The sequence below is a fragment of the Danio rerio genome, chromosome 3 (assembly GCF_049306965.1).
Source record: "Danio rerio strain Tuebingen ecotype United States chromosome 3, GRCz12tu, whole genome shotgun sequence".
Lineage (NCBI taxonomy): Eukaryota > Metazoa > Chordata > Actinopteri > Cypriniformes > Danionidae > Danio > Danio rerio.
The window spans coordinates 22,309,351-22,321,893 of NC_133178.1; the positions used below are offsets into that span (position 1 = coordinate 22,309,351).

Here is a 12,543-nt window from a genome sequence, read left to right on the forward strand (position 1 = left end):
CAGCACCGTCAACGGCTTCTGAGAAACTGCACACAGGTGTTCCTGGCCGCCGATTGGTCGCACCTCCTTCTCCGTAAAAACCCCTCCCCCCTGCCTTCTGTAGTACTACGATCACAAGCAGGGATGGAAAGAAAAGGACAGAGAGAAAAGGAGGGAGGGAGCCAGTGAGAAAGAGGACAGAGCAAGTGTAGCTTCAGTCAGCCTGAGCATGCAATCGCAACACGCTCGTTTATTTACCCAGTGAAACGCTGTGATTGCATTCAAAGCCCAAGCTGTTTTTTTCATTGCAGTCTCGCTGTATCCAGTTTGCAAATGTCTGGTGAGATGTAGCGTCTTTAAATGCATCTATTTTTACTTATACAAAACTGCTGTTATTTCAAAGAGAGAAGACCTGCTGTATCCTTCCTACTGTAGGATTTTTATTCCAGTCAAAGCAACCAAAGATATTTGTTGGATACGAGCAGCACTGCTTTGTATCTTGAAAAAACCAACCACATAAAACAGGCTATTTCCAGCACGCTTTAATTGCAAGACATCTGACAATCCATTTGTTGTCTTGAAAAAGTTATTTTGCCTTAATTTAATCACAGGAAGCATGGGTCGTGGTAAATGAGGATCTCTTGCTTTCTTCAATATTTGGAGGAAAAGTCAAGACAGTCTAAGTGAATGGTTGTAATGTGGAATATGAAGAGACAAAAACATCTCAAGATGGAGAGCCTACTAATATTGCATGAACATCAATCAACAGGTCTTTCCTATCCTTCAGTATCAATAAACCTGAAGATAGTTACCATTCTACAACTTTCACATTATATCTTAATATGAATGATGGGAAATGAACACATATAGATTGCTCTTATGGAAATGATTCACCTTATCACTGTTACTCTACTTTAAGTTTGATAAAGTATGTCTTAATGACAGCTTGTGAAAAAAAATTCAGCTCAATTCTATACTGCTTTTATATAAAACTGCACCCCAATGGCCTCCTGCACTACGTCCCTGCTATATTGTTTAGTACACAAAGAATATGCCATCGCTGATCTGATAATCTGAATATTTTGCAGGAGAAGCAAAAATAAAAGCATGTTGCTTTCTGGATCATGGAAGGTGCTTACAAGGGGAAGAGAGTGTGCAGAGTAGCATCTGGAAGAAGGGGGAAGGGCCATTGTTACACTTTTTACACCCGGTATTGTCATAAAGGTGTGGCTCTTCCCCTTGTCTCTGAATCTCTTGTGCCCAAGAACTTCAAAAGTGGCCCATCAAGACACTATAAATGGCCCCGTCACACCAGTGCAACATTACATAAAGCAGGGAGAAACTCTAGGCGTGAGACATGGAGCCGCCCACACAGCTCTATGCACAAAACATTATGGCTTACTCACTAGATCCTCTATGAACTGTAGTCTTTCTTGGTAAAACTGAAGTTTAATATGTGTAATTATCTTACCTGCATCTAACTTTGAGCAACCAAATAAAATGCTCGGGGAAATCAGCTACTGGAAGCCTTGATAATTATTTTTATTTATTTATTTTCAACAAATAAGATGCTTTCAGCATAAATACATTTCTGAATTTACTTGCATAAGACAGACTTCATGTTACTGAACACAAGGGGTGTGCACGATAGGAAGGGAGCTGCTCTGTCAACCCACCCCACCCCAATTCATGTTTCTCATTCTGCATTCACACTGACCAACAAATGAAACTTGTAGCAAATGAGAACGTCTTCATACACACACAAAAAAAATTAACTAACCAAATCTAATAATCCCACAAACACATAAGCATGGGACAAAATGCATTTTTAAATGCATACATCTAACAGGCCAGCACCACAAAAAGATGTGTAACAAAATGGCGACGTGTAACAGTTCCATTCTAATTAACAATTATTATACATTTATAAGTGTGTTTGCGTTTTGTATGATTAAAGTAAGGTTACTTGGAATTTTTAACTCATAAGGACACAGAGCGTCACACTATACTGATCATCATACGCACACACGTAGAGGAAAAAAAGTCTCTTACGTGTAAACATTAAACAGCAAAACAAGTCAGATTACGAGCAAAATGTACTTTTTATATAAAATACCTCACCTTGCAATTAAACTGAGGATTAGTTCGCGGATTAGTACACTGTTTACATGGCGGCATCAATTGAATGTGTAAATATGTATTTGCACCCATTCATGTTAATGCCAGAGTGCTTTCAAATGGAGCCTTCGACAGAGGGCTACATTGTACGCCATTTTCTCAATTGCTGACGTTGGTTACTCTTCACACTGATGGCGACCACGTGTCATTCTATGAGTGTAACACTGGCCTCCCAACACTAATCACACAACGTAATCCATCAAGGTCTATTTAAATCATAGACTATAGCATATACATTAAATAAACTTTATCTCTCTATCAGCATATTCATTTCAAAAGCACATTATATATATATATATATATATATATATATATATATATATATATATATATATATATATATATATATATAGTCATACATACATAAGTGAGCGAGCGCATATAGTACACAAAGCATACGTTTTCTTTATAAGGACAGATTTATGGCTAAAGCGCGTAAACCAGACGTAGGCTACACAAATAACACCCATTTTTTACTGGTAACAAAGCGGTGGCTTATAATAATGGAAAAATCAGAAACTGTGTCCTTAACACAGGTTTTAAATTAAAATGTATAAAGTATATCGTTTCATTATAAAGAATCTTCACATTATGTTAAGTTTTAAAACATTACACGCCAGGAGGTTCACAGGTGTAGATCAAATACTTGCGAGAAAATGCGTTCAGGGTGTAAAAAGGTAACAAGTAGTAAGTAGTTGAGATGGGTGGGGACGAAGGGGGAGACCCTTTTTGTTCCAGTCTTTAGCGCTATATGCAAACTCCCAGAGCACAAATGAATGCATTTTTGAAGAAAAATTTAATATTAAACAGCCAAACTTATACTCTGCGACATTTAAATGCACTCATATGTCCTAATTGTCGTCAGAAATGCGCCTAAACGCCCATTTAAACATTAAATCTTCAAAACTGCAGAAACAGTCATATATACGTGTCTGTGTGTGTATATATTTGCTACGCTTTGTTTTTTTCCAGTCCTGACCTGAAGCGCCGTTGGCTTTAGTTTACGCTTTAATATCAGCACAAATAAACGAACAGCAATGATATTCCCACGTAAAAGCAGCTTTCAAAACCACAGCGGTCTAGAAAACTAAATCTGTGTTGCATGAGCTGTTTAAACGAGCCAAGCACCGAGGCCCAGGCCTTGCAGTAGGCCAAGGCCTAATCAACAGGGAACAAGTGATTAAAATGACACGACTAGCGTCGTTGTACGATTGACAAAAATGCAAGCATATGCCTAACGTAGGAGAGGAGTGCTATATAGCGCTGTAGTAACTATGAATGTAACAACACGTGGTGAACTGCTACAATCATATACCTCTTGAACATCCAAGCACAAGCACTATGACATCCATCACGTGGAAAGAAACAAAGAATATTCGTATTTACGGAGCAGGACTCATAAAAGTAGCAACACAACTGTTTCAACCTAAACAAATCCACAATTTAAGCACACGGAGAGATCCTGGTGGCACAGAACACATATTTGTACCACCGCCACGACATATACAAATTCAGCTTTTATGCACAGTAAGCAAACAATTGTTGAACTATTCAAGAGAAAGCAAATACCTCTGCTTCTTAGGGACAGAATGTTCGACCTCAATGCGTTTGCCGTGAAGTTCCACTTTACCTGGAAAAAGGAGATAAATTATATTTTTAATACCCTTACAAAATAGCCCACACACTTAAGTGGCCCCCATAATCTAAGTCCATTTTAAATCTTAAAATGCATTCATGGATTAAACGTGCACCTCAATAGGTTTAGCTTGATATGCTCCAATTAGTCACGAAAACACTATTTTTTCAGCATAAACTAATTAGCAAATAGCCTAAACGAGCTTTTGGGCTGTGGATTCGCGAAGGGTGGGTGTTAATAAAAAGTATTTCAACTACTAAATTTCAGAAGGCCATTAATTAAATGATAAAATTTTTAGGAAGCGTTTAGGGTTCACTGCTCAGCACCACACAAGCTATTTACGTCAACTGTATGACAGAAGCCATATGTGTATTGTTTGTTCGTGTTTATTTGAGAAGTATGGGGGATATAGCCATAAAACGAACAGCTGAAGATGAATTAATCTTGACCGTGACTTCATGTGGTGGATAGTTTTAACTGAATCCTTATCGGCATGGCGACCTTCGTGCTATATAGAGCACACGTCACATGCTACATATGTGGAGAACCGAGGAGAGACATATTTTGTGGTCAGTGGGACAGATGCAGTGAAATTGCATTGTTGAAGTCAGAAAATAAGAATGATACAATGTAGCATACGTTTAAAGACAGCAGGGTATACCTCAGAAATGTGCCCGTTAACTTAATAGGGGCTTCACAAAACATGTTTCATTTTAGCTCCACTGGCCTATTAGCCAAAAGGGGGAGGGGTGAGACCTGATTGTATAGCTGTGCCTGGTAGGTTGGACTAAACCTAAAGATTGAGTTTTGAACTATACACGTACAGTTTACAGGCTGATGTTAAAAGTATGTAGCCATTTAGGGTGCACGTTTTAAACATGTAAAAGCAAAGAAAGTAAAGTCGTGGTTGATGTGTGCATGAATGCTTTCAGTGTTTGCAAACCATCTGCTATTAAAAGTTAACTATTCCAGGTACCTTTGCACACTATATAGAGGCTTGCATTGCTCTGACTTGAATGGTAAAAAGTAGAAGCATTTATTTACTTTCACAATACACCATAAAATATCATCAACAACCAAAACGCTCATGGGGGTTAACCAGAGTAAGTTATTAAAGAAACCCGGCGAATAAGCAAACCGGTAAGCAAAGGCCTATTAAAATCAATGTACTCACCAGAAAATGTTTCAATCGCTTTCATTGCCCATTGGTCGTCCGGGCAATCAACAAACGCATAGCCAGTTTTCATGAGAAACTGTCCAGAGTATGGAATCTTGTAATCTTCAAAGGTTTTAACCAAGTCTTCTGCGGTCACCTTTTCATTGAGATTTCCAATGTATAGCTTGTTCATCGTGGAAAAAAATTACCGCTCCCCAAAAATAGAAATAAAACAAAACTTTTCGCCAAAACGTTTTTAATTCTGAAAAAGAACCAAGACAACCACAGATTACAAAATCATGTAGATGTCAACCGGTTGAAATTAAAAACGAGGTGGGGAAAAAATCTAACTGCAAGACAATCCAAAATAAAAAAGGGGAAAGTTCGACTAACAGTAGCCTAACGTTGTAGTCTGGTTAAGTCCTGCAGGCGAGTGGTAAATATTCTTCACTGTAGCAACCTTCGCGAATTCCCACCACGGTGTAGAAATGGTATCAGTTTGAATTAAGCTGATGTTTGTTACGATGGAATAGTGGTACGAGTATATAGCGGGATCGGGAGAAATTCTTTCCTCTCGCTGCCCCTCAACCTAAAGCTGTACCCTGCACTGTCACACAGATCCTACCGCTTGGCGATGGCACCGCCTCTAAACCGAGTCGAATTTACTAATTTTTTTTTGTTTGCAAAGAAGAAACCACGTGGTCTCAGAGTAGCTAGAGAAAGGGGCTGGTCCTCCGCTCTCGTGCGCGCGCGCTCTCGCTCTCAAACTGGTTATGCTTGGAAAGACAGGAACATTCTCTGTACATTTTTAACGTATATGCTAGGCATGCATACATATATGCTAGCCCACACAGGCTCCAGTCGTATGTGGTTCAAATCATGTTTGCTTTTGATCGTTTATCGCTTAGTTCACGAGAATATTCGCATTATCAATTTGCAAGGCCAGTCCACGCATTTTTACATTTTATATAGTATATATAACCCCCTGAGTGATGTGCAGTTGGTTTGGAAGTTAACCTACTCGCCTAGTGGTCTGCAGCCATACGCAAATGGCAAAAGATGGTCATAACAGGCATTTCAAAGACTAAAACTAAAGCGTGACATTGTTAGCTATGGGTCACGATTAGGGCGGTGAAGTAAAATATTTAATTAGAGTAGTTTTACAACCGAAGTTCATGAAAAATGTTTCCGAGGTTGATAGAATAAGTTGCAGCAACACACATTTACAAAGTAAGGTTTTATTGAAACACTGTATCCCTTTATGTCTCCGCTCTTGGGGAGTTGGGCGTGCGCGTACAGGCCAGCACCACGCAGAATCCAGTTTTACTTTACGTTGTCAGCTCCGCCATTGCGTTCTTCGGAACAACAGTAGCATGTTTCGACGAAGATGTCGAAATTCGTCGGTGCTCACCTCCATGTCGAGTCAGGAGAAGAACCAACAACTCAAAATGGGGGGTGTTGTTGAGACAGCAGGGCCTAGTGTTGAGGATACCGCCTACCAACAGGAAGTGGAGCAACTGTTGCATTGCCTATTGTGTGTACATACAGTGTGTGATGTTTCATGGCTGGTTTTCAATGCACTCACGCCTGAAAACAATTCGACCACAAACCCCAATTCAAACGAGTTAAACACAGAATGTGCATATATATACACCTGAAATTTTCGTTACGTGGCTTTTAAATTGTACACGTGGCGATACTACGGGCTCTCTGTGAGAAAATGGCTTCCCGTTCCCGTCCATCACTGAGGTGGTTCACATCTCATAGGAACAATCCAGTTGCCCAGAACTACCGCCTTACTAAATGTATTATGGCAAACATGTTCACTGAAAATGAGAACGCGTGCCATTTAAACCCCATTTCATAGTATTCATGAGCTTTGTGCATGTTTAAATCACGCATGATGTGCTCATTCAGCAACGAAACAAAACTTGGGGGCAAGGGTGTCTTCATTTAAGGATGAGCTGACAAGAAACGTAGTTGTATGAGAGAAATAATTTTTATTGAGTATGTTTTGATTAAAAAATAAAGTATGCACTGATGCGCGCGCACGCATCTCGACGTCCACTCGTAATGTAAATATGGGCTGTTGTGCAGGGAGTGCCGATCACTGACCTTGTTTTTTACGTGCATTCAGTACAATTCATAAATACGCACGCTTTGTCCCATCTTAAGGATATTCATGCGTAATTCAGTCTGAATGTAAACAGATTGCATAATCAGCAGCACAGACTTCACACTGATCTCACAGTGGCAACACCAGCTAACAGAACCACTGTCAACTATCAGGATCAGTGATCTGACGGCCCCTGTCTTACACAGATTTAAAGTAACTAGATCAAATTAACGTGTACCCCATATTCTATCAATAGCATCAACAGCAGTTCAAAACTGCATTAAGTTGTCATGTCCTGCAATGCTTGGGATATGAATTTCTTTACATTGGCTTGTTACGCCTAGTAAACAGAAACAGTTGCAAGGGGGGTGCACTTTGTGGTCCTGTGAAGGAATTGGCATGTCAATACAACCCCCTGTGAGTTTAAGAGGGTCTCTGAGATTTGAAATTGTGACCTGACCACACACTGTGAGGGGGGTGAGGAATGGCTGCTGTGGGGGTGGGGCATCTCTTGTCTGGGTGAGGGGGACCACAGCCATGGAGCTCATCCAGGAAAACAAGGAATTTGGAGTTTGGTGGGATATTGGTGAACATTCAACCTAAGTGCTATGCTTAATATAACTTAATATTTACTTAAAACCCCTTTCAAGATATTATATTGTATGTTCGAATGTATGATCAATTATTCTGTATCACATTTCATGTACCAAAGAGGCTGTAATAAACAAGAAAGATTGATGGGAAGAAAGTTCTGCAAGGAGCAACAATGAACAGAGTACATGCTATAAACATTATTACAGCATTATAACTCTGCATTTTATATATTTACAAAATTCAAAGGAGGTTAATATTTCTGACATCAACTGTACATGTATATAGACAGAGAATATAAGTATATTACCAAGGTTGTATAATCAAATCACATGCCTATTTATGTAATTTAGTACATATATTTAAACAAATTAATATTTGGAAAGCCACATTTGCATATTACACACCAGAGGCAAGGTCAACCCTACGCATGGAAATGGAAGACTGTAAAGCTGAAAAATCATATAGTTAATTATGTATATAAGTGATGGAAATGCTTTTTTAATCAGTAATTTTGAATTAAAAAAGAAAACAAATGTTAACTACGAAAACTAAAAGTTCTATTGTGGAAATGCAGTCTAGGGTAGAAATCTGGATTTTATTGTATAATTATTGTGTAATAAAATCAGCCTCAAAGTTTCTTATGACCGAAATATATTTTTCCCTACTACAGGAAGGGCAGATTGTTATGCATATTTGTCTAACCCACATGACCACCTCATGTTTTTTCAGAAAAGGTCTTACAGTACAAGGGTATAGACTTTATTACTGGTTTGTCTCAATACTTATATACAATTTTTTTCCTTTGACATCCATGCTTTATATATATATATATATATATATATATATATATATATATATATATATATATATATATATATATATATATATATATATATATAAATGCAGTTCTAGTGGAGGACTTACAATCTTTTATTCTTTCATAACTTTACTAGTTTTATTATAAGTTATGTATAATGTAATGAAAGTTACACATTAAAAAAGAAAAAAAACTGTCGTTTTAGTTTTTTTTTTAAACTGTCGTGTAATCGTTTCATATAAATCTTTGTAAATTTGTCTGAACAATTTAAAGTTGAAAAAAATATAAAGATATTTAATTAGATGAATTCAATTACAACAACCTTTTAAACTGTGCAGTTATACATAGACTTTTTCTATGGTAAATAAATAAAATGTTAATTAAAAAATACTGTGCAAATGTGAGCACACAAATGTTTCAAAAAGTCATAAAATTGCTGCTGTCAACTTTTGTCATTATTACACTGGATACCTAAAATATTAAAAGATAAAATTTTAAAGATAGATAAAATTTTATTCAGAGTTTTAGAACACATTAGAATACAAAGTTCTGAATAAATTAGCTAAAGGAACAGTACATTTTTAAGTACAGTACATGCAAACAGTTTTATAAAATGTTTTCTTTCCTAATTAATTTTTTTCTTTAACAAAATTTCTCAGCAATTTCAGTTTAAGAAACCAGGTATATATAGACTATTTAAAAACTGGATAACATTATTATTATTTTAAAAAGACCGGTTCTCATTTCCCATGATGCTACTTAAATGTTATGAGACCCTCTCTGCTGTCTTAGCAAGAACACAATATAATCTGGGTTTGTAAAACCCTGTAAATCCAGCTTTATTAATCTAAGCATAAGCCACAATGTAGAAAATCCCAACAGTATCTATAACATGCTGTTTTCAATACCTGAAACTCTTTTGTTTCTTAGATATTAATTAGGTCTACAATTTAAGTTTATATTTTATTTTGCACATTAACTGGATTTGTAATAAGTTTTTTAAAGTTTATAATTCATTCTTTCAATTAGTTTTCACCCTTAATTTCTTAAATACATATTTAAAATGTTGTTGTTTTAGCCCATTTTAATTGATGTCTTTTTTTAAACATACATCTCTTGACACAAACGTGGGTTATAAAAATGTTTGACTGAAATGCTTTTCAAATAAATAATAGTTCATATGATAACTTGTAGCTAAATATTCAGTATGCTATTTGGTGTAAGCCAGTTTCTCCTAATGAAGTAAAGTTAATCTTTAAAGTTAACATTTGTATGATCTACTTGCAAAATAAGACGTTTCTGTGTCATACAAATGTATACTTTAATTGTAATTGTGTGTTCACATTTGAAGCCCACAGGAAGACAACCACCTTCAACAAAGTATTTAACATCACAGCATACAATCTAATTTAACCATTTTAAATATGCATTATTTCAGTACAATACAAGCACTTATCTATAAAAAATAATTTGTCCGATTAAAAATGCCACTGCACGTTATTTATGCAAGCTTTTTAGGAAACCAAAGAACGAATAACTTAGAGATGTTTAACGTGCAATCGCATAAAATACATAGCACTAAGAAAGAAAGAAAGAAAGAAAGAAAGAAAGAAAGAAAGAAAGAAAAGCAATGATCTTCAGCTTTAATGCACACGCTGAACTACCTGATTCTTATTTGATAAATTCCTCTATAATGATTAACTTATCGATGATAATGTTTTAAATATTCGATATCCGTTTTGCGAAGACAAAAGAAACAGTTTTACAGATCAGCAACATAAACCTTATATGCGATTTCACACAAAATGGAGATGGGGAGGGTGTGTCCAATCAGAACAGTGCTTCGCCCGTAAAGTGGTGACGTACATAACACACCCCCGTGCGTACAATGTGAACAATTATATTCAACAGTTGCTGTATTTCCCTTGCCCGCTCGACTACGTTCGTCAAACCATATGCTTTTTTTATACAGACCTGAAGAAATTATACTGAGCTGAGCAACTGAACGCATTAAGTAGCTTTCGTTGATTTTCTTTCAATTGAGAGCAATTTGCCCACAATCAGAGAAGGAGCGCGCGCAATGAAGAAACAAGCTATTGTTGCCACTCATGTTGGGGATGTACAAAATTACCGACGGTTTTGTAAACAGTTAGGCATTAGTTATTAAAAGCAAAGCATATTTAACAATCAAAACTGTCAAGAGACCAATAGCTTAGTGTTTTTTTTTTTTTTTTTTGCGTTTTAAGTATTATACCCCATAGAGCAATGACTTGCACGTGGCTGCTTCCACCAAGCGGGCACTATGAGATAATACATGTCCTGGAAACTCAGAAATTCGGAGAATAGTTTGTTCAATGTAAGTTCTCTAAAAGTGTTTATTATAATTTATTTCTGGTAAATATTTACATACACCATATGCAACTGGTGTAATTATATTGATTTATGAGGAAAAATGTAATAAAACATGGTAACAAGTGGACACTAGTGATGTTCTCTTTTCGATTCAGTGAGAAAATCACAAACGGATAATGAACATTGTAGTTGTTTTTGGTTACAAATTACAATAGATTTCGTTAACTTGTTGCTTCTGCTAAACTTATATTACGCGGCATAAAAAACCTGTGTTGTTTAAGAGACATTCGCCATTAATAATATACCACTTGGATAGGACAGGTTTGTTGCACTAGTTCTGCATAACTTATGCTTAAATTTCACGTAGACTGTTTTGTTTTTATTTATTTTGTCCTGTATATAAATGATTACTCGCAGAGAAAGCGCGTAAATAATGTTAAAGGAATAGACTAAGTATTTCAACGGGTCAAAATTGAAACATAAGTGAACTATCGAAGTTAAGCGAAATGTTGTGTTTGCACCGTGTGCATAATTAATATAGATTTTTCCAACGTAGAATATGTGTCTGAATCTTTTCCTCGTTGTTATAATTATTCTTTACTTCAATCACGTTGAAAGAAAGCGAATAACAAAGATTTAAAAGGCTTTAAACGGCACATTTTATTATGTGCATTATAAGTTAAATAAAAGTTTAATTAATCTGTCTTAACCCAGACTGTTAACAAGACCATTCAAGTTGTTTAATAGTGTTTTGTGTATTCGACGGGTTTTTCAAATGTTTTGAAAATGCTGCAACAATCTGTTAATACAGTCATGTTTACCTGTTTGTAATAATTTTATTAAATAGATAAACAGCTCGCTATAACGAAAGACAAGTCAAATCCAATACGAGGTATATAAATAACTGTTCAGAGTAGATCTAAAGTATCCGCTTTCATAAATGAATCATGTGTTATGAACTGTTAAAAAAGACCGTTTTCAGCGAAGTAATACATTTGTAGTTTAGATACTGCCTTCATACTTCACAGTTAATCAGATGTTATTATAAAGTTTGAAGCATGAAAGGAGTATAGGTTACACGCACTACTTTCATCTGCCCAGGACCTAACTTTCCCCCACGACTTCCTCTTATAACTTCCTTTTAAACGGAATTTGGCTGATTCGCTCTTGTGTGTCATGAATTATCCGTTCAGTGAGATGATTTGTTGTTGTTGTCATGTTTAAATTTAGTGTTGACACGCTGAATGGTTTTACTGTGGGAGTTAGTTAGGTAAAAAATTCTGATTGCATTAAACTTAATACTAGTGACGTCATAAAACGTTAACTTTCTCCGCCCCTCCCCGGAATTTGAACGTTGTCTTGGTAGAGTTGTGAAAGAAATCCTGCACAAGTCGCTGTTCACGGGGCAATGATGTGTTGGGCAAGATTGAAAACTATCAACCTAACTAAACAAATATTTTAAAAGCTGAGTTTATCCTTTAGGCTATGTTGTCTGAAAACAGAATCGTGTAAAGACAATGTTTGTTTGCCATAAGTCAGTTGAGACCCAATCAAGAAGAATTAACAAGTCATAGATTAAGTCAATGTGCATTTCTGGCAGATGCTTCAAAAATTAATATAATTGTTATAAAAAGTTATCACCATGCATGTGTCCAGCATTAAACCATTTAATGTTTGGAAACAATTTAACTTACCTGCATTTTACACAGCAACAG

General features: G+C 36.2%; 1 protein-coding gene across 2 annotated transcripts in view; it reads right to left on the reverse strand.

Annotated features, from left to right (window-relative positions):
• igf2bp1 (insulin-like growth factor 2 mRNA binding protein 1) overlaps positions 1–5,633 on the reverse strand; it is a 56,774-nt gene extending 51,141 nt beyond the window's left edge. Inside the window, 3 exon segments of one of the 2 annotated variants that reach the window (NM_001076559.2) lie at positions 3,727–3,787; positions 4,968–5,211; positions 5,343–5,633. In NM_001076559.2, coding sequence (NP_001070027.2) covers positions 3,727–3,787; positions 4,968–5,142 — 236 coding nt within the window. In that variant the 5' untranslated portion in view covers positions 5,143–5,211; positions 5,343–5,633. 2 annotated transcript variants of the gene reach the window in all.
• Positions 5,634–12,543: the final 6,910 nt, after the last annotated feature.